This window comes from Manis javanica, chromosome 9 (genome assembly GCF_040802235.1).
Source record: "Manis javanica isolate MJ-LG chromosome 9, MJ_LKY, whole genome shotgun sequence".
Taxonomy (NCBI): Eukaryota; Metazoa; Chordata; class Mammalia; order Pholidota; family Manidae; genus Manis; species Manis javanica.
The window spans coordinates 118,707,065-118,730,319 of record NC_133164.1 but is presented as its reverse complement, the minus strand read 5'-3'; the positions used below and the strand labels follow the sequence as shown (position 1 = coordinate 118,730,319).

Genomic DNA, 23,255 nt, shown 5'->3' with positions numbered 1-23,255 from the left:
GCCATTTATCTTTGGTGAATGCGATTGATTTAAACACATGTACACAGTGGACTGTCATGTTGTGAGAGAAATGAAGAGAAGTCGTGAAGGCACTGTGGATAACTGAACAGGAAGTGGGTGGCCGTCATGCTTCTGGCAGAAGCGAAAACCAGGATAACTAATATGTCTGTGTATACTTTATGTATCTGTGTATACTTCCCCACTGGGGGAAGAAGTGGCTTTGACTGTGAAAAATAGAACTCAGACTCATATAAAGGCTTTTAGGAAAACCTGACAGTGCCTTTTAAGCAGATATAATATAACTCAACTTGCCTCCGGAATTCCATCCGTGTGTGTCTGTAGTTAGAGTGATACTTTGAGTAACAGCCTCTTGGGAACACAGCCTTTTTAGCTGCCCTTTGGGCATCAAAGGAGCGAGGGAAGCTCAGGTCCTTACCTCCTTGGGCGAGAAGCTGGAGATGGGAAACGCCATCCTTGGAACACTCCTCTGTTATTTATTTATTTATTTATTTTCCTATTTATTTATTTATTTATTTTTGATTGAAGTTTAGTTGACATACAGTATCATATTGCCTTCAAGTATACACAGTGACTCAACTGCATACACGTTATTAAATCCTTATGCCAGCTAGTGCCGTTACTGTCCGTCAGCATAGAAAGATGTTACAGAACCGCTGACTATATTCTCCATGCTGTCCTACCATCCCTGTGACCAACTTATATTATGATTTAGAGTCTGTGCCTCTTTATGCCCCTCGCCCACTCCACCCACCCGCCCAGCCCCTCCCCCGTGGTGACCACCAGTTCCTTCTCAGTGGGGATGGGTCTCCTGCTGCTGTGTGGAACATTCCTCCTTAGAAGAGTGCCCAGCCTCGGGCCCGGAAACTCCCGCAGTCTGGCTCGGGGAAGATGTGTCTGTAGGTCTCCATCCTTGTCATGTGGGGACAGGTCTGAAGATCTGGGAAGTGCCTCATCCAGGGGAAGTGTCACTACTAGGATCTTGAAAAATAGAAAAATTAGTAAGTGTCAAGAGGGGTGTGTATTTTCCTGAAGTTCTCTAGTATTATTTTCTAAAAACAATTTTATGTACACTTCTTACCTCATATAGGTTATTTTGAAAAGTGACTATTCGACTGAATTGAAAGAGATTTATGAGTTGCTTGACAGCATAACTATAATTCCTATTTTCAAATTAAAAAGTTAAGCACCATGTTAAAAGTCAAACCCTAATTTCTCTTTTTATGAAATCCGTTAGGGCTATGCTGACCCAGAAGACCCTCTGGGTAACTGCATTCTCCACCTAAGCACAGTAGGTCCTGAGGCAGGCGAAGGGGTTCTCCCCAGCACCGCCCGGTTAAAGTCCGTACTGCGGCTCCTGCTCGTGAAAAAGCCGTCGTAAGTACAACAGAATCTCTTGCATGTAAAGTTCATGGGACCGTTCTGAGATAGGGAGTGATTATATCAACCTGAAACGTACAGAGGTAAAGAAGTTAAAGGACAGTGATTGTCCCTTATCAGACAGAGGGAGGAAACCCTTGCTGCAGGTAAACAGACACAAGCTCTGGATGCCTTCTTGAAATGCTTCATACATTCCCAGCCCAGGGACCAGGTCGGTCCACGATAGAGGCCCCCTCACCAGGCGCTGTTCAGCGGTGCTAAAGGTAGGGCAGAGGCCATGGGGACAGAGAGGTCGCAGCAATTACAGTGTTTTCATTGTCTTCTCTCTTTAGAAATTGCTAGCCTCTTGGAGACACCCTTTTCGAAGCATTAGTTCTGAAAGTTAAGTCTTTCATAAAATTGCCTGTGATACCAGAGTGTGCAGGCATCTTCATCTTGTTTAGCTTGTCCCCTTATTTGGTGTGCTGAAAAAATGTCCTTTCCTCCACCATTACTGTAAGTAACATTCTAACTAAAAGAAAAGGAGGAGAAATACGTTGTCTTCTTTCCCTCTCTGTAGTGCAACATGAATCTGCTCTGCTGCTCTCTTTAGGTAACTGGTTGAATTTTCCTTCATCGAGAAGAGAAAAAAAGCTTCGAGTGAAGCGGGATAAGCAGTGAGGAGCAGGAGTGGGTTGAAAGGGTAGGACGACAAAAGATGATCGTTTAATGACGGATAATTTTGTTTTCCCCAGACCTTACGTCAGGATAGCACAGCAGCTTATTTATAAACAGATGATCAGACTGAAAAGTAAGGAAGTAGGTGGAAATAACCTAAAACATTAAATGAGTGGAAGGAGGAAAATCAAAAGAAGATTGAAAAAGTACCTGTGAAGCGCAGAGTGGAGGGAGGGTGGTGCGGGAAGCAGGAGGGCAGGAGAGGGTAGTGACGGGTGTGTGCCCCCCGGGCGCTGGCTTCCTCAGTGTCCCGAAGTCGACTCCTTCCCCCAGAGTTGGTGATTCAACACAATAGAAGCTTATTTCCTTTGGGGCCTACGGTCTCCTGGTAAACAAAGAGGCTCTTATCAGGCAGGACTTGGCCAGCATTTGGAGGTCTCCTTCCAGGGCCCCGAGCAAGCCCACACTACTCTTTGGGTGAGGTAATTCTCTTTTAAAACAGAACGTAAAACAATTTGAATTATATACTTGTTTTCATTATTTGATTGATTCTACCCCATCCTACTAGACCGTAATCTCCATGTAGGCAGGAACTCTACCAACTGGGTAATCTTTATATCCTCAAAGTTCTTATAGTACCTTGGGTATAAACATGCCCAAAATGTATTTATTGAAAGAAATAAGTGAAGAGAAATAACCAGACTGTTGCCCCATGCTAACCCTGAAAAGATACGAAATTCATAGACTAGAGGAAGGAATGCATAAATACATGCTTTCTGTATCCTACCATAGCCTTCTCACTGGGGATTGTACCTGTCCTTAAACCAGCAGGCCCAGATGTTAATACTGACAGCGTTGGTGGTGGGTGCGAGGGGCAAGGGGAAGCCTTATGTAGGTGTCTAGCTGTTCCAAGTGCTCGTGAGGTTAACAGCAAATGGGAGAGGGAGAAAGTTTGCCTGACTTCCCACACCATCATGGAGTATATATTAGTCCTCTGAAGATGGGACCTGCTATTAGTACAGTAGATTTCTGCTTTCTGCTACATTTGGCAAGCACGCACTGTCGGCAGTGTGCCTGACAACTGTGGCCAGCTGTGGGAATGTAGCAGCTCACAGCACAGACACCACCACTGCCCTTACAGAACTGGGCCCGTAATTGGGAAGAGAGATCTTAATTAGTTATACTTCATCATTAATTGTAATAAAGCAAGTTCAGTGTCATGATGAGGGAACTTAAGGCCAACAGGACTTCACGCAGCAAGGTGGCCTTCCTGTGTGCGAAGGTCTAAATTGTTGTCTCACAAAAGTACTTAAAACCTGGAATTTGGATTATCATTTAAAATATACCCAGTTCCTATGTAGTTGGAGAGCCTGTTGGACGAGTGGTAGGTACATGGTTGTCTCACTATCTTCCAACTTGATGGTTTTTCTGTTTTTCCATTTCATTGTTTAATGTCATGCAGTATTTAACTTTTCTTGAAATTTCCCACCTCCCCATTCAATTGACCCTAATCCTAATCTAGGCTAGAAAGAATAGAATTTTGATGGGGGTCATAAGTATTCACATTTTCATGTTTGAGAAGAATCTGGCCACTGATACAAGATGTTCATACATGGTCACAATATCACCCTTTAGCTCTTAGTGTGGTTATTCTGCTGGAGGTTCACCCTCATGGTTGTACTCTGTTCATGGGCCTTTATAGTCTGTACGTGTTTGTACTCTGTAATCATGGGTGACAATCTTTTGATAAAGATGGATCACTAGACTTGCAGTCAGGATGTACAGATTTAATATACAGATTAATTTTTTGAGGTTGTAGTGTTAACAGTGGACTTTAAAGTTGACACTCTCAGTGACCCTGTCTTCATTTGCAATTACTGGTTATTTTTTATTTCAGATGTTTATTTATAAATGTGAAATTGGAAGAATAATTGTAGTTCTACACTAAATATTTTAATAGAAAAAGTAAAATATCATTAGTAATTGCAGTGTAAGCATAGCTAATCATTGTGTTGATGTATAATAATTCATTGTGCTTATAGGCATTTATAATTTATGTAAATTATAGTAATATCATGTAATAATTTTATTGACTTCAATATTGACTTAAATACTTTGTTTCTTCAGGGCCCGTTCACGAGCATTAAAGCTGTTAGCATGTTATCTCACACAGGAAGAAGGGGCTGATAAAAAGCGCCCTTTAATAGATGCCAGAGTTCTTTCCAGAGTTCCTAATTTATTTATTGTGAAAAAGCCTATTGAACTCAAATTGGATGACAGAAAAGAACTGATTATTAAGGTGACTATAACTTTTGAGTTTCTTACTGTGTGGTTATTTGACATATTTGTGTGTCACATATTGTGTGTTACAGTCTTCAGTGTGTGTGTGCACCAGACAGGGAGAGACGTGGTTCTTCACGGCTAGGTTGAAACTGTGTTCTGGCTTTATCTGGCTTCTGGATACATTTATTTATTGGACAAATATTTCTTGAGTGCCTACTATATGCCAGGCATTGTGACCCTTTTCATTTACTATGTATTTTGGAAATGCAAATTAATTTGAATAGTATCTTAAATACAACATAAGGCTAATCTAGTGGAAAGAAATTCTGTGATGACTCTTAAAAACAAATGTCACTGACAGAAAAGCTATTGGGGATTCTTCTTATGTTGATAATAGCTGGTAATAGCAAAAGAGAAAAAGTCCCCATGACATTTTCAGCCTCTTCATTTCAAAAGGAAAAGAAAAAAAAAGGAGGCAAAGGCAATTTATCTTAAATGTTACACTAGTTCTGAGATTTTGTCATTAATCTCTCTTAAAATCTTTGGTTCTGTACATACCTTAGAGATGTAGCATCGATTTCCCTTTTCATTCTTTCATCCAGGGCTGCAGCTGCGGCTTCCTAGACCAATGCAGTTATCCTCATTGATTCATTCCTGTGTTTCATAGCTTCTCCCATGACTTACACTGTGCGGTCTCTCTGTTTTAAGTTCAGATCGGCCCCCAAAAGCCTGTGATCATGTAGTAGAGACACATGTAGTACCGTGGATGTTTTTAAATTGGGGAAACACATTCAGTGTGCTAACCTAAGTGTTCAGAGCCATGTGACAGCCGTGGCCACAGGATTGGAGAACCTACTGGGCACATACCAGGCCCTGTGAGGACTCCCCGAGTACTAACCACTGGAAGTCACTCCTGTGCCCTGCGTGCGGTGGGGAGGAAGGTGGGGAGGAGGGGGTTCCGGAACTGTCTTTTGGGAGCTGCATTAGGGCTGGAAGGTAGCAGAGGGTGGGAGAAAGGAGTGCCGCCTCTGGCCTTTGCTGCCCCCTTCCCTGCCGAGTTCGGCCGCCTCGGGTTCCGTTGGGGCGTGCGGGGACGGGGCTCGGCTCTAGGGGGCGGCTCTGTTGCCTTGCTGGCCAGCGGCTCCTGGAGAGCGCCTGCCCGCGGCCTTCCAGAGGGAGAAGAGGGAGAGGGGAGGGCTTGGGAGGAGCAGCTGGTGGCTGCCGGGAGCACCCGAGAAACCCCGAGGCGCTTGTTGGGTCGCTCTGCTCAGCTCCGCCTGGGACTCCCTGTACAGATGGTACGTGACTTGGATGTTTTCTGTGTAATTCTGAAAGTGGCTAATGGGTTTTGAGTGACTTGCTAGCAAAAATATACATTAAGAAGAGAGTCTCATTTGACATGGTAGCTCTTTGTTCTAGATCCCAAGCTCCCCGACGTAGCTAGTGCTTCGTGGCGGCGAGTTCCCATGTAAACATGCCGGTCATTTGAGTAAGTTGGTTTGCTGAGCTTTGGCTCTTAGGGATGAGCTGTAACGTTTTACTGGAGAACTGGAAGTAGATGCATTATTCTTTTTCGTTTTCAGTTGGAGACTGTTGAGAAGGTATACGGTATCTTTACTTCAGATGGTATCGACCTTGTTGTGAGGAAGTCCGCTGCAGAGCAGTTGGCGGTGATCGCGCAAGGTAAGGGCGTTCCCAGGAAGTGCCCTGCTGCTGGCGAAGGAGCCTTAGGGCGCTGCGAGGTGGAATCGGGTGGGCGCGCGATGACTGTGGGCCACACCCAGGGTGGCCTTTACTTACAGCCCGTGAGTTAGGAATGGTTTTTACATTTCTAAAGATTTGTTTGAAACAAAACCAAAACCAAAACAAAGAATGTGGGACAAAAGCCTTATATGACCAGCAAAGCCTAACATATTTACTGTCTAGTTCTTTCCAGGAAAATGTTTGCTGACCCCTCGTCTGGATTATCACTATTTGACCTTTCAAATATCATTTGATGGAATTATCTTCTTTCTAAAATACTGATAACAATTCTAATAGTAAATTTCATGTTGCCTTATGTCTTCAGTGTGTTCTGACTTGCTCATAGAAATCCATCAAAAAGTACGGTGTGGGCAGGTAAAATAAAAATAATGCAGTGTAACTGTATTCTTTTTAAAGGTTTATTTTGAAACGTAACCGGCACAGTATACTGTTAGCTATGTTTGTAGTGTTGTTATTCCATAAGCTCCCATTCTTGGGGCTTTTAATTTTTTCCTAAGTGTGATGTATATGATTTATCTTTAATATTTGAAAGAAATGATAACTTTGCACTTACATAAAAAGAGTTTTTCTAATTTGGAAAGTAGGACATGGTAATATTCCTGTCCTTACATTAATGGAAACTGGGATGAGAGTTATTAGAAAAAGCATTTCCAACATATTTGTGGCAGGCATGAGTACTTGTATGTTTCTTTTTATGTGCATTTGTATATTCCCAGTGAGAACATAGAAGAACAAATTAAGAAAATCTGTCTGCAGATTGTTAAATACTTGTAACTAATCTATAAGCAATTAGAGTTTTTGTCTCTAGTAATAGCTGTAGTATGTGTGTGTCTGGGTGTAAATGTGTGCCTTAGTCTGCAGGGCGCCGTAGACTGGGTGGCCTAGAAACAGCAGAATCGGTTTCTCACAGTTCTGGAGGCTGGCCATGCAGATCTAAGGCTCCAGCAGATGCGTGTCGTGTGACAGCCTGCTTCTTGGTTCATAGACAGCTGTTGTCTCCCTGTGTCCTCACATGGAGAAGGGACTCAGAAGCTCCCTGGGGCCTCTTTTATTAGGACACGAATCCCATTCATGAGGGCTCCACCTTCATGGCTAAATCACCTCCCACAGGCCCACTCCTACACCAGCACACTGGAGATTAGGTTTCAGTGTATCCATTTTGGGGAGGCATACACATTGATTGCATAGCAATGTATATGTGCATGTGTGTGTGCACACACTAACACACACACGATAATTATAAAAGAGTGTGTAGTCTTTAGAAACAGAGTTTGTTTCGATCTCTTTCCCTTTATATTTTCTATTACAGTTTGAGGATAGGGATCTTTTATTAATAGAAAAATGATCATATTGTAAGATATATTTAAACAGTAATTTGTGGCTAATTCTAAACATTTTGAGGTGATAGATTTAGAAAAAAGAATTGTCAATGAAACAATACAAAGAAAATATTTATGTACAAATAAAAGGATTCATTTGTATACTTAAAATTATAGTACTTTGCAGAGTCTGAACTAGTTTGTTTATTCTTTTTAATGGTTTTTGATTTTTACATTGATTTATTATGGAAGTGCTTATTATGTAAAAGTTTTCATAATTTTCAAGTGTGTATAAATTAAAAAGTTTACAGTTTCATCCTCTAATTTCAACACCAAGTATAACTATTTTTATTAGTTTGAGTTGTATGGATATCTGTTCTTTATTTTTAAACCTAAAAATGTTCTTTAACTTCTCGTGACTTTTTTTGGTCTACAGATATTAAAACACATGCTGTGGTGAAAAAGTTATGCCTAGTTGACAAGATAATTGAGTATTTAAATGAATGTGTGGGTCTGGATGGCAAGGTAAGACTAATGTGTATCTTGACATGTTTTTACAGATTTGTGTTTTTATTAATTGTACCTGAAATTGAATTCAGGTGAATTTGGATAAGTACTTGGAGTTTTAAGTTCTGAGTTAACACCCACTACCTTGTTCATTTTTTTATTTCTGTGAGTCAAAAAAGTAATCTTAAAATTTCTGTAAGAGATGTAAACAGAAGTATATGCAAAACTTATTTTCAGTAATACTTCTTAATATTTACATGAATTTTCATTTCACATGATTTTGATGAAAAAGCATGAAATTTAGGATAAGACAGTATTATAGAATATTTCATTTCACCTTAGAATTGATGAAAATTGTTTTTTCCCTCCTGGCCAGGTTATAGAATGTTTGATCCAGCCGTGCCTCACGCTCCTGAGGAAAGTTCTTTGTGCTGATCCCGTCGCGCGTGCGTCCCTCTCACAGCGGTCTTCTCTCTTGACCCTGTTATTCAGAGGTGAGTAAAATAAATTACGCTGATAATGAGATCAATCTCAAGCTTTAAGTGTTATTCTTTTTCTGTAGGTAACATTTACTTTCCATTTTACTAACAGAATAACAAAGGTTTTCTGTGAATATGACAGTAAAAAATGTATCACAGTGGAAAATATTTAACACTTCTGTGGAAATTTCCTTATAATCCTGTTATTGAGTGGACCTTACAGCTGAGAAAGGCCGAAGCCTCTGGTTGTTCTTGGGGCCTTGACATGGCTGTCATTTGGCGCTCAGCCTGTTCAGTATTACCCATAAAGGGAAAGCGGCTCCTGCTGTCATTATGCCTTCTTTCCGGTATCTGTTTCCGCATTCTTAATTTTGCTAATGCCTGTACATCCTGAACCTTTGGTGTGGTACAAGATTATGACAATAAACTGGCACTAAGAGTACAGGACCCAGTCTGAGGTATGGGCACTGGAGCATCCTGAGTGACTCAGCACTAATTTATTACATTTTATAGTGTGTGATTTTTTTTTTTTTTTAACCTACTTCAGTTGGTGATATTTTAGTAATGTGTTTAGATGGCAAATTCCATGTAGTTTTGTTCTCTTTTTTTTTCTTCCAACTCTTCTCAGTAGAGAGCTTGATAACATTTTGTGCTATTTTCTTTCCCAGAAGTTCAGGCCGCTGCTTTGAAATACTCTACAAGAGGCATCTTGGTCAAATGTCTCAATGTGCTTAACTTTCTCAGTTACCAGTCATGTAAGAGATAAATGATATTTATGTTCAAAATATTATTAAAATACAGATTAGAATATAGTAATTTCATTTTAGCATTTTTCTTTTCTTCTAATGGCTCCTGCTTGCCAAGTGAGTAAGACACAGTTTATTTAATAGTACTGACAAAGGTCCACACCAGGTACAGTTCTAAACAGACTCGGTCTGATCATAAAATTTTGAATAGAGTGTAAAATTTTATAATTTTTTTAAGGGTTGATCTGGAAGAAAGAGTTATGGGTCTCTAGTTTTCTGTAATCTCATTAGCAATTATCCTCCTATTAACCACATTCAGTAGAATTTACTTAGTCCTTGGTTTACTTTTTCATTTATAATTTGATTTAAATTATTTGAATATGTAGCAGATTCAAAGGCACTTTCTAAGGCAGCATAATCTGTATCCTTTTGGTATTTAGCAATTTTTCTATCTCATTAATGTTTGTGAAAATTACTTCAGTGAGTCTGAACATGAATTACATTATCTCTCATTAATGGATTCAGCTTCAGGGAAAAATTGTTTTTTAACCAAATATTCCACCAGGAAAATTCATATCTCAGCAAACATTTATGAGTACTTACCATGTGCTAAGTACAATGTTAGACCCTTGGGATATATCGATGAGTTTGGTAAATGATCCTCATGGAACTGACAATATAGTTGGAGTCTTTCACAAATCAATCAATACATAATACAGTATAATACCTATCAGAGTGAGATTCCTGGTGCTAAAGGAAGTGTTCTGAGTAGTTTGGGTGGTGGAAAAACATCAGAGTGTTTCCAAGGAATGTGGCATGTAAGCTGGAATCTCAGAAGTGCATAGGAGTTGAATAGAGAGTGTTGATTTCCTCATAGAAGGAGCCATGGTTTGCGTGAGAGACAATCGTGTGTTTGGGATGGTGGTTGGTTACGAATGGTTGGATTTTGGGGAGGTCTGTGGTGAGGGGAACATGGTGAGATAAGGCAGGGAGGGTGGCTTACGCAGAGCCTGGTAGGTCATAGTAAAGAGCAGTGAGAAGCCATTTAAGATTTTTACATAGAACAGTATGTGTTTCAGTAAGATTATTGTTTACAGCATGGAGAATAGATTAAAGGGGTATAATAATCAATCTTTCAGACATACTATTTTGAATTATAAACTTGATGTCATCACAGAATCCTACTCTGTATTCAGGGTTATATATTAACTTAGAAATAATTTATTGCACCATCTTATAGTGAGGAAATTGAAGCCTCAAGAGATTTAGTGATGGCCAAGGTCATACCTGGATAATGCTGGAGGCAAGGGAAGAACCCAGTGTTCCTTTTTTGGTTGATTTGCTTTTGTTTTAAATAATTAAAAAACTTAAAACAGAGTTATTGTAAAAATTCAAGCAGTATGGAACTATACAAAGTACAATTCTAAAAATTTTAAAAATTGTTCTCAATTTCCTCAAAGTAGAATGTGCTATTCAGCGTATATCATCTGGAATGTTATTTTCTATACACACAGATTGTATTTCTCGTATCATATACTGAAGTATTGTGTCGCTTCCTTTTTTTCCAACTGAAAATATATCTTGAATACTTTCTTGTGTTATTTCATATGAATCTACCTTCTGAAAAAAACACAAAACCAAATAGCTACTGCACAGTATTTAAGAGTTTCAGTTTGCTGTATTAATATTAATTAATACTGACTAATTTTTATTAATATAAACAGAATATGGTATAAGATAGGGATCTAATTTTTTCCCCATATTATAGGCAATTGTATTACAATAATTTCTTAGGTACTTGGAAATACTAATGGCTCTTTTTATCGCCTCTGATATGAAATGTCTGCTTTATCATAAATTCTTACATGTGTCTCTATTTCTTTGCTTTTTAGCTCATTGCTCTTTTTATCATGTCTATACATCATGATGTTTTCCTTTTCTCACAGTTAGTAAAAATTCCTTCTTTCAAAGCTAATTTCCTGTTGCTTCACTGAATTTGCTAACTCTGGTTCACTGCTACTCCTGTGTGACTGGTACCACCCCCATCCCTGTTCGCTTAGAATTTCAGTTACCAAGCACCGAGAAGCTGTAGCATTGGGCACGTTGCAGGGGTGGAAGCCGAGGCCTATTATTGCTAAGGGGTTGGACCGCGCACTTCACCAAACGGGAAGTGGTGGTGGTGCTGGCTTTCTGCAAGCTGGTTCAGAGCACTTGGCTTTTCCATTATCTTGTAATAAGACACGAAAGCAAACCAAGAGCATCAGCACAAACAATATTTTAATGTCAAATCTAAGTTCTATGATTGTATATTTGTAGGACAGGGCAGAAATTTTAAGGAGATCTTTCAATGAGCACACTTGAACTGAGTTCAAATGATTTGTCAGAACCTCCCTGGAAGCTGGATCAGTTTCCTTCTCCGACTGACTGAAGCTGGACAGTGTCTAGTGAGTGGATCTGCAGGTGTGGTTCCTGGACCAGCAGAATGTGTCTTTGGGATTCACAGGCCACCCCAAACCCACCAAAGCACAAACTGTTTTAGCAGACTTCACAGATGATTCACATACACTTGAAAGCTTGAGAGCCACTGTGTTAGTAATGCCAGCTTATCTGGGTTAATGTTGCATTTCTCTGAGAATGCATCTCTTTCCTTTGAGTGAAGATATTTTAAACTTGAAGTTTATTCTTTCTAGAGATAAAAATATTTCATAACGTTATGTTTTTTATTTCTCAGTTTCCTTGATATTTCATGAAGATAGTACAGTTGTGACTGAAGTTGGAGCATTATTTTGTCTTCTATTATTTGATGAAGTATCAAGGATGGATATGTGGTGAGCTATAAGAATTTTAAAGGTTTTTTATTCTTCATATTTACCTAAGTTTTCTGGTGTGATCTTATAGCAACACATGGGAACCTGGGACTTGTGAAGTTTATGCTTTCCATGGTAAATATAGTGGTATGACTTGGGGTTTGAGTGAGCACTATGAAAACACATTGGCTCAGAAAGTCACCCTGAGCTTTTATTTTTGAACATTATAAGTACATTTTCCAAAACATACTCTCAACTTTCTGTATTTTTTTCTTTAATATTTAATTTAAAAAAAACCTTTGGGAAGATGTTTAGGATAGTAATATCTGATTAACACTGACTTTGAGCAGGATCAGAGGGAGGGAGACGCAGACCCACCTGCCAGGACAGCGCGTGCAGTGTGAGTCATGTATTATGTGGGCTTCCGAAAGGCAAGCGTCACTTACCCTTCTAAGGCACGTCCAGGCAGTAGCAAATATCCTGTGACTGTATTAGCTGGACCAGTTGCAACTCTTGATTTGAAGTTCAGTCGAGGAAGTGAAGCAAGTTATATTTGTCAGAGAGAACTATGGTCTACTCAGCTGTGTCTTTCCTTTGTGAAATAGGTCTGCTAATCCTCCCAATAAATCTTCTTCACCATCGATCTTCACTTTGCCTGTTTCAGTTTTAAGAAGGTAAAGAATAAAATTATTTCTTTAACATTTGAACATGCTAGGCATTGCTGTCCTGTTAAACACTGTTAAATTAACTTTAGTGTAAGAGATACTGCTATTGAATCTGTTCATAGATCTAAAAATATTTTGAGTTCTCTTGGTAGCACAGAGGGACTGAGTTTATTGATGATACAGCTGTGTTCTCAAGTGACTATAGTAAGTTATGATTTTGTCATTTAGTGACCCCTGTGAACCTAGGCAATTAATTTAGCCTCTTGGGACTCATTTTGGCCATCTGTAAAATGGGTATCATAGTGCCATGTAACTGATAGATAACAGAGTTTGGCATAAAGTAGGCATTTGTGTTTTTTGGCTCAACACCTTTTTTGTGTGGTTCACTGTAGTTGTGGCCTTGACCCCAAGGGGCATGAGTCATCTCTGCGAACCACTCTAATATAGCATAGGGAATCCTCAGGAAAGAGTTTAGGACAGTGTTCTTGGGAGTTGAGAGGATGGCAAGAGAACAATTGAAATACCATATAAAGCATGTTAACTGTTCAAAACGGGGGCTGTGAGGGAGATCTCTGTATTGCTGTAGAATGGGAGGCATAGAACTAGTCCTCCTTTGTGGCTCATCATTTTGCACAGTGTTTAAGAATTTAGCAGTTTGTAATTATTTGTATGTTTTCTTTAGATATCACCTGCCAGTACAAGTAACTGGCCACCATGCTGTGAGTCCTTACTCCATAGTTTTGCCGTTAGCTGCTGATTGTTTGGCCTTGAAGCCTGTCTCAGATATGCTGAGAATCGCTTGGAACCTGTCATGGTATCATGGGACCGATAATCTGATGAAGCAAATTAACTCCGAAGCTAAAATCCAAGAGTAAGCTGTTACATTTAGTTGAAAAAACATTCCCATTGAACTGATATAATTAATCAGTTGGTTTTATTTTTCCTTTAGGTCAAGTAGCTTTTTTACTTACGTTGTGATTCTGCTTCTCCATTGATGTAATTTTAACTTTCTTTTAAAGATTACATGTGCTCCAGAGAAGACAAGTAATGACTCCGTAGTGTCTTACTACATTGATGGACAGTGATTGCAGTGGTGTTGGCTGGGGAGGGGGGGACTTGATAATGTGGGTGAATGTTGAAACCACAATGTTGCTCATGTGAAACTTTCATAAGATTGTATATCAATGATACCTTAATTTAAAAAAAGAGATTACATGGGCTCATTACTTTTTTTTTTTGATATCGTTAATATACAATTACTTGAACAACATTATGGTTACTAGACTCCCCCTGTTATCAAGTACCCCCAACATACCCCATTACAATCACTGTCCATCAGTGTAGTAAGATGCTGTAGAATCACTACTTGTCTTCTCTGTGTTGTACAGCCCTCCCCATGCCCCCCCAACATTATGTCTGCTAATAGTAATGCCCCTTTTTTCCCCTTATCCCTCCCTTCCCACCCATCCTCCCTAGTCCCTTTCCCTTTGGTAACTGTTAGTCCATTCTTGGGTTCTGTGAGTCTGCTGCTGTTTTGTTCCTTCAGTTTTTTTTTTCTTTGTTCTTATCCTCCACAGATGAGTGAAATCATTTGATACTTGTCTGCCTCTGCCTGGCTTATTTCACTGGGGCTCATTACTTTCTAAAAACTATCACAAAAGGAAATTTCAATGAAAAAAGATTATGCTCCATGTTGGTTTTGAGATTATATAAAGTGTGTTTAGTTAACAGATGAAAATCACTAGGAAAAGTGCTGTGGATGAGAGTAAAAGTGCCAGAAAATGTGTGTGAATGTTGTCATTACAGTGATAAAGATGAGGGTTACTTTTGAGTATCTTAATACTCCAGTCTCTCAGTACTTTCTTATTTGAATGATAAGTATATTTCTGTAAGTAGGAAAATGTTAGTATAAACCCTTAGGATGCCAGTGAAAAAACCCTAATACTGACAGATACACAGCAGATTTTCTTTGGGCCAGGAGTCAATGTTTAGTTAAAAGAAAATGAAGATAAAACAGAACTTTGGGGAAAGAGTTTACAATCAAAATGAATATAAGCTTTTATTTAAATAGCTTTGTTGCTCTTTCCTTTTCATTTTGATAGATTTGCAGATACATTGAAGTTATCCGCAGAGGACACCCTTAGTCTGAAGATAACACACACAGCTAGTGGGCTGAAGGACTGTCTGCATTCCATTGTGGAGGCGGTAGCCCACAGGGAAGTGAGGGCTGCCATCACCAGGATGAATTTTTATCTTCTGAATGACAGGTTATCTTTAAAGGGCAGCCCTGGCCCGTGTGGGCTTGCCTTGAAGTCTCTGTCCTGGCACACCACCCTAAACAGGTCAGTGCGAGCTGAAGGATGCCAGTTTCAAAGATTGGGATTGATTGTATTTGGGTTTATCTCCACATCTTTGAAGATGAGAGCACATATTCTTATCGTTGCTATCATGAAAGAAATGTTTTTTTTAAGAAAGGAAACCTGCAGGATTTTTATTACCTGCAACAAATAATCTAATAATAGTGAGGAATATTTTAATTTGATCACTGCAGTTTGGAATTATTAATAAATGTGACAATTTATTTTTACATCCTATCATATAAAATTTTACTTTTTTATCTATCTCACAAAAGTAAATGATGAGGATAAGACATGGGTGAACTAACTGCATGTGTATTCTGTCCATATTATAAATGAGCCAAGGTGTTAGTGGGTTGATTAATAGGTTTTGGGCACATGCACTGGGCTGTTTTGTTTGCTTTTGTTTTCTTCTTAGGTCAATTATCTCATTTTTCTTTTTACTCTGAATTTCATAAAGTTGATTGCCATGTGGAGGTCCTTTCGTAGTTCCTGAGAAGGCTCTAGCTTGTAAATTAACATGTTTAACTGGTAGTAGGTGGCTGGCTGCCTTTGAGACAAATAAGACTGATAAGCACCCATTGCCAGCAGTTCTACATTTCAGTCTTCATGTGACTTTAGTATAAACTGTAAAACTTTCTATTAAACATAAGGTGTGCAATTTTCAAAATGCAAGGTTAAATGAGTTTCCAAATTGTGAACTCCATTATTAAGTATAGATTCTCAAAATTCAGCTAATTAACTGGCTTTTCCAGTGGTGTGCTGGAGCCAGCCAGTACTGCCTTGTGGGAGAGCTGGCAGGTAAATGTCAGGGTGTTTGCAAGTTGTTAAATACAGCCATTCTTAGAAATTAAACTATATAAACTTCCAATTAAATAAATTATATAAAAATAAAGGTAATGACTGTACAAAAGTTACCACTTCCTAATTATATTGCATTTTGCCGTTATCTCAAGGTTATTTGTATCTAGTACGGCTGTGCTATCGAAGTGCTATGTAAGGGTGTGTCACAGTGCAGGTCTCCACAGTTGCGTTACGGTGGCTCACCTCAGTCGTGGGGGGAATATTTACACTCTGAAAATTGATAAACACAATAGATTGGCACCCCATTCCTCAGTCAGTTGAATAGTTATCACAAGTCACTTATTTTAAAGATTAGAAACCATGGTTGTTTTCTTTTTGTAGGTTTTTACAAGTCCTTCCTGCTTGCACTGAAGATGAGAAATTGCTAATAGATATCATACATTTTTTAAATAAGTTATTGAAGGAACAAAGAAAAAATTCATCAGTAGAACTTCTAAACTGGCTTCTGGAATTACTCCTTAGACATGTAAGTGTTGTTAAGGAATTTGGATTTTAGACTTGACTAATGATTTATTTGTAAGAGCTATTAATGCTGTATAATGGAGAAGTATAATATTATGCAGCCCATGTTGAGTAAAGTAATCCTCATGTTGGTGTAGATGGCCTGCCTAGTATGACTGTGACTAAGTTTATTAAATTAAAAGTCTATAGAATGGGTGGGACCTTCTTGGTGTGTACCAAAACTTGTTCTCTAGGTGAGCTTTCTGCTGTACCTGTACTGTTACATGGGGCTTGGGGCAGGGGGAGTGCCTAGGAATGTGGAGAGGCTGGACAGAGGCAGTGAGCGGTATAGTGACGGTGAGGTTGGGAAGAATGAGTCCAACCACGCCCAGGCCTAAGGTTATTCACTGCCGTCTCTACCCTTCCAGCCCCCACCGCTCTCCACTGTCTGTATTTGACTGTGTTCTGAGAAGCTTGCCGGGAACCCAAGAAGCTAGCACGCTGTCGTTCTGTGTATTTTTTTTTCAAATGCCATGAATTTATTTAACCTAGTAAAGATAAATCTTTGCATAAGAATCATGAAGAAAACACATAACAATTAGAAAAGAGGGCCTAAATTGATACAGAAGATAGTAGACCTTGTAAGGCAAATATGTTGCTTTGTATGTTAATACATTTGCAAAGCTCATTTGAAGACATGATTCTCTATAAAAAATATGAAGGACCAATGTAGTTTAAGTTACAAACTCTAATTGATATACTTTTTAAAGTATTTATAGATTTATTCTATGTATATGAACATAATTTGTGTGTGTATAGAACTTGTTGAGATGTTTACTGTTTCCTACGTTACTGTGGGCTGGTGAAAAGAGGGACTTGGTTCACAGAGGCACACCCAGCAGGTACCATAGCGCCTCGTAGAGAGGAAGCACCCGGTAAACACTTACTAACTCACTAGTAGACATATGACATTAAAGAAAGTATCTAGTGAATTACAAGAAACACACATAACCTTAATTTCGTAACTTGTTAAAATATACCAGAAATGTTACCCGGGCCATATCACCTGTGCAAGTGTAGTTACAGACTAAATGCCGGAATCTCATTGCCGGGTCCTTTACAAACGCAGAGGTACATGTGTATGTGTATTTGTACCGAAATTTTTTTTTATTTTTGTGTTTTGTAAATAGATAACGTATTTTGAGTGAGATGGAGATCTTTGTTGTGTCCTTTGCTGTGAATTGTCCCTTGAGCCCCCGCTGGTTCTGCCGCACAGTTGGGTTCTTAGTCTTCTCTGGCGCGTGTGCTCTCTGTCTCCTTTTCTCTTTTGGTGATGGAGCTCTTCATAAATTAGGGAGAATGGCTTCTTATCTGTGATACGAATTGCAAATGTTTTTTTCTTTTCATTTGTTTTCTGGGCTTACTTTTGGTAATTTGGATTTATTTATCTTACTTACCTACCTTATCTACCCCTTTCTTCTCCTAGCTTTTGTTAGCTCTGTTATTTCTACTTTTCGTCTTTTATAATATTTAAATTGTGTTGCACAACCATCATTTATACAGTTGTAGTGCTACAGGGTGTGTGCATGTGTGTGTGTGCATGCGTGCGTGTGTGCAGGACCAGATGTCTCATCACTGTGACTGTGAGCTGCATCGCCACCCCTCCTCCTGGGTCACTGCGGGTCTTGCAGCGTCATCAGGCTGCCACCACCCTCCCCAGTCACTGTGGGCCTTTCAGTACCCACTCAGGCCACCACCACACCTCCTGGGTCACTGCGGGCCTTGCAGCGTCATCAAGCCACCACCCTCCTCCTGGGTCACGGTGGGCCTTGCAGCGTCATCAGGCCACCACCCTCCTCCTGGGTCACTGCGAGCCTTGTAGCGTCATCAGGCCGCCACCACCCTCCCCAGTCATTGAGGGCCTTGCAGTGCCCACTCAGGTTGCCACCACTCCTCCCGGGTCACTGCGGGCCTTGCAGTGTCATCAGGCCACCACCACTCCTCTCCAGTCACTGTGGGCCTTGCAGTGCCCACTCAGGCTGCTGCCAATCCTCCTCAGTCACTGCGGGCTTTGCAGTGCCCACTCAGGCCACCACCACTCCTCCCCAGTCACTGTGGGCCTTGCAGTGCCCACTCAGGCCACCACCACCCCTCCCGGGTCACTGTGGGCCTTGCAGCCTCATCAGGCCACCACCCCTCCTCCTGGGTCACTGTGGACCTTGCAGCATCATCAGGCCACCACCACCCCTCCCGGGTCACTGCGGGCCTTGCAGCGTCATTAGACCGCCACCCCTCCTCCCTGGTCACTGCGGGCCTTGCAGCCTCATCAGGCCACCACCACCCCTCCCGGGTCACTGTGGGCCTTGCAGCCTCATCAGGCCACCACCACTCCTCCTGGGTCACTGTGGACCTTGCAGCCTCATCAGGCCACCACCACCCCTCCCGGGTCACTGTGGGCCTTGCAGCCTCATCAGGCCACCACCCCTCCTCCTGGGTCACTGTGGACCTTGCAGCATCATCAGGCCACCACCACCCCTCCCGGGTCACTGCGGGCCTTGCAGCGTCATTAGACCGCCACCCCTCCTCCCTGGTCACTGCGGGCCTTGCAGCCTCATCAGGCCACCACCACCCCTCCCGGGTCACTGTGGGCCTTGCAGCCTCATCAGGCCACCACCACTCCTCCTGGGTCACTGTGGACCTTGCAGCCTCATCAGGCCACCACCACCCCTCCCGGGTCACTGTGGGCCTTGCAGCCTCATCAGGCCACCACCACTCCTCCTGGGTCACTGCGGACCTTGCAGCCTCATCAGGCCACCACCACCCCTCCCGGGTCACTGTGGGCCTTGCAGCCTCATCAGGCCACCACCACTCCTCCTGGGTCACTGTGGACCTTGCAGCATCATCAGGCCACCACCACCCCTCCCGGATCACTGTGGGCCTTGCAGCATCATTAGGCCGCCAGCCCTCCCCGGTCACTGCGGGCCTTGCAGCCTCACTCAGGTGGTCTTGGTTCTGGAGACAGCTGCTGAGGGATCTGAAGCTTAAGTCACATCATGTCGTTCTCCTCAGAATCCTCCACCAGCTTCCTCTCTCATTTACCTTAGGCTGCATGGCTAGTTCTGTTTGAGCTTGCCTCTGAACTACCTTTCTGACCTCATCTCCTACCACAGAACTCCACTCATTCTTTTCCATTCCAGACATACTGGCCTCTGGTTGTTTTTCAAACGTGGCATTCACAACTACCCGAGAGCCTCTGCACTTCCTTTTCTCTGTAGCCGGACTCCTATCCCCTTGCACGTATCTTTGTGACTACCACGTTCATTCAGTGCTCCGTTCAAATGCTAGTCAAGCAGAGGAGCCTTCTCTGACCCTTGTATCTAACAGCATTCCTGCCTCTCTGTCTCTCTCTGCTGCTTCTCCTATTTTGTCATTTCATTGCATTTATTGCTCCCCCTGCAGAATATATTTGTTTAATTTCTGTCCAGAAATGTAGGCCCCACTTGAATGTAGACTCCATGAAGACGGGTTGTTTTATTCACTGCCATATTATTTTTATGAAGTTGTATTACAGACTTCTTTCTTTATAGGTTCTAAATTATGTATCTTCTTGGAAAGATCTTCTCTCTCCAAGAGTTAAGTTAGAAACTCTAATTGATAATACTTCTTAAAGTATTTATAGATTTAGTCTATGTATAGAACATAATTTGTGTGTGTATAAAACTTGTTGAGATTTTGTTGAAGTTTTAAGTAAACACTCTTCTTTAACTTTTAAGGTTTTTTTGATTGCATCTTTATTTATTTATCTGAAATTTCTTTGATGGGGATTATTTTTTTGAATGGTTAACAGTTTTCCCATGTCATGTCTCTACTCCTGATTTGAATTGCCACCATTTTTTAGGAATCATAAGCTGTTTCCTGTATCTACTTGACTCTTTGATTGTATATTGTACTATGTTTCTTTGATATGCCTGAATTTTCTGAAGAACTACATTTTAGAATTATCTAAGCAGATTTTCCTTTGCTTTATTTATTAAAGTCTAAAAAATAGACCTTATTTTTTAAAGTTTTCTCTAGCCATTTTTACTTCTTTCAGATTAACTTTATTTTCATTTTGTGAAGCTTAGGGCAGGGCAGTTGTCCTGTAGGAAGATACTTATATGTGAAATTTCTTGGTTTCTGTATGTATGGCAAAAAAAAAAAACCGTAAACATAATTAAAAAGACATGATAAACTGAGAATAACGTAGAGCATAAATGAGAGCCAACAGACTAATTTCCTTAATGTATATATTTTAAATCCTTAATACGCTGATTGAAATTCCAGAGTACACAGACTTGTTGTTCAGTGAAGTTTGCTCTTCTGTTACTTTCTCAAGGATGATTTAAAAGTACCATATTTAGTTTGTTTTTTTCTTATCTTTTAATTGTTAAAAAAATTAAGGAAGCATTTAGAGCCAGTTATTTTCTAAACATTTTTAATAAAGCAAAACAGTAAAACCTAAAGTCATTGTAGTTATTTCTTCTTTGAGCTTTCAGGTATGCTTAAATATTTTAGAGATTGATATTAAAATATTAGTTCTAAAAAATCAATATTTAAATTAAAAAAACAGCTTTTCCTCTGAGTTTTTCAATAAATCTATTTTTCATCTATAAATTTTTTATAACTTCATAATCCTTTTACTCACTTTTAAACAGGAATAAGGTTTGAAGCAGTGTCCTGCATAGGTTAGAGTTCTTGTATTCTGGGAGTTATGGTTGCTTTGGGTTGTGAAAATGGCAGATAGAGTGGGCTTTAGTTTTAGAATCCTTTCTGGAAAGTCTGCAGTAATTGACTGTTTACCTATAAGACTTTACACATAGTATATAACAAAATAAAATCACTGTCCATATTAAAATATATTTACCTAAATTATAGAACTATTACCAGATAGTTAAAACTTTACCTTTAAATGATTATAAATGTTGTGGTGTGTCATGGTGCTGGTGTATATTGTATAATTTTGCATAGTTTTGAAATTAAAATGAAATTTCTGCAAGATTCTAGATGGTTGTACTATAATTTTAATGCAGTTTTAGCAAAGGATTTTCGGTGTAGTTGCATTTATTTATTTGGCTTTGTATGGTATTTGGCTCTCTTTGGAAAGCTTTTGCTTTGCTCATATATTATTATCACTGGTATTGTAGATAGTAATACTTCTAAGGCTGAGCAAAGTGGATGTAAGTGACCACTATCAGGGAGTACACTCTAAATATTATGCTACAGGATTAAATTATTGTTATGTAACAACCAATGTTCAAAATAAAGGAAGCCTGAAAATACCTTTTAAAGTTTATTGTTTAAAGTGCATAAAATAAGTGAGAAATGATTTAAGAAGATCAGTAGAATAGCATTTCCAAAGGAATTATTTTGAATGTATGGCCATAGCATGTAAAGATATGCAAAAGTAATAGTTGCAGAAACTAACAAAATTAAACAGGTATGAATACCTGATTAGGGTGGAGAATGCTAATAGGAAGGGTAAAGAAAACTCAGCCAACTTACTGAGGGAAGATTTAGTAACTTTCTCTTGTGAAACTTTTGTCTCTGTTTTATCAAAATGTTGATTTATTATAGTCATTTTTGACACTTTTGGAATTTATTGTGCCATTAATTTATGTTTTAATGTAATGATATTTTATTAGTACATAAAATAAGCTAGGAGTCCTGAGTTTGAATACTTTAATTTTCAGAATGACTTTTATAATGGGCATTCATAAAAGTGGGGCCATAATATTTTTGGAGGGGAGACTAGTCAGAACTACAGAGCACACATCTCTCTGTGTTGGCCAACTTTCCGAGGCTCACGTCCACTCAGAGTTCATGGAGGGCGTTGCACGTCCTTCTGTTGTAGGTTGCTGATGGATGGGAAGTTGCACTGATGAGTGATAACTGCGTAGGTAAAGAAAAGGAGCCATGATTATAAAAATGGTTGCCTTTTGGAGGTCAGCAGTGACAAAATAATGGCCCACATGGTTGGCTTAAAATTAGGATTGACTGTTAATGTTCAAAGACAAGACCTTCATGTATGATTAAGTACTTGGGATCAGTAGGTAGAGACATCTATTCTACTTTCTGTTGTACTTGAGGAAAAGTTATTCATCACATATTTGAGAAGTGATTTTGCTGACGTTCACTGAGTCTTAAGGTTCTCATGTCAATCCAAGATATGTTATAAAGGAGAAAAGTCTCAGCGATTTACAAGCAGACACAAGTTATTAACAGGATGAGATTCTTAGTTTTAGGTGTATAAATACTGTATCAATATATTAATCAGTAGCTTCTACTTAATTTTTATCTATATTTCAGAATTAATGATTCCTGATAGTAAAATTACTACCTTACCAAGATGGATTTTACATTAAAACAGCTTGTTCATTTTGTCAGTATTTATGGGAGTGGGAGGGAGGGGGAGTGGTTATTTGGGGCTAAGAATACTGTCGAATATATATTCATTTTTGTGATTTTATTAAATATGTATCTTAATTGTTTTGTTCATGAATGAAACATAGAAGTTGTAATAATGTTTTAGGTAATTTTACTTGATCCAAATAAGGCATTTCTTGTTTAAGATGAAAGAAGCTGAAAAAAAAATGCTGCTTAGGCATAAAACAGTGAAGTTAAGTTAAAGGCAGAACATTTCTCGCAAAAGCTCTCAATTATATTATATATAATTGTATCTGATTGAAATATGCTTGCTACGTAACATAAGTGACTTAGAACTTTCTTGCTATTTTTTTCATTTCTTTTTCCTAAAAAAAAAATAGGTTAATTTTGAATTGAGCTTTTTAGATAAAGAATTTCATAACAACAGAATTACATTTTTATATTATCTCTTCTTGTATATTGTAATATGCATTATTGATGCGGGATAATGCTAGGGATGGGATATGAACTAGCTTTGAAGTAACATGGTTCTGAGGTTGAAGCCT

General features: G+C 39.6%; 1 protein-coding gene and 1 long non-coding RNA gene across 4 annotated transcripts in view; one reads left to right on the top strand and one right to left on the bottom strand.

Annotated features, from left to right (window-relative positions):
* Positions 1-23,255, top strand: part of RTTN (rotatin) — a 130,317-nt gene that overhangs the window by 43,248 nt on the left and 63,814 nt on the right. For all 3 annotated transcript variants that reach the window (XR_012121272.1, XM_037000755.2, XM_073213206.1), the window contains exons 17-26: positions 1,256-1,395; positions 4,183-4,354; positions 5,922-6,021; positions 7,858-7,946; positions 8,305-8,422; positions 11,885-11,981; positions 12,566-12,634; positions 13,308-13,496; positions 14,728-14,967; positions 16,168-16,312. Coding sequence is in view for 2 of the 3 variants with exons in the window: in XM_037000755.2 (XP_036856650.2) it covers positions 1,256-1,395; positions 4,183-4,354; positions 5,922-6,021; positions 7,858-7,946; positions 8,305-8,422; positions 11,885-11,981; positions 12,566-12,634; positions 13,308-13,496; positions 14,728-14,967; positions 16,168-16,312 (1,359 nt within the window). In the remaining variant the exon portion in view is untranslated. The remainder of the gene's footprint in view (positions 1-1,255; positions 1,396-4,182; positions 4,355-5,921; positions 6,022-7,857; positions 7,947-8,304; positions 8,423-11,884; positions 11,982-12,565; positions 12,635-13,307; positions 13,497-14,727; positions 14,968-16,167; positions 16,313-23,255) is intronic.
* Positions 5-5,905, bottom strand: LOC140843462 (uncharacterized). Its single transcript, XR_012121275.1, has 3 exons — positions 4,897-5,905; positions 2,266-2,440; positions 5-999 (listed from the first exon to the last, which is right to left on the bottom strand). It is a non-coding gene; the product is annotated as an uncharacterized lncRNA (long non-coding RNA).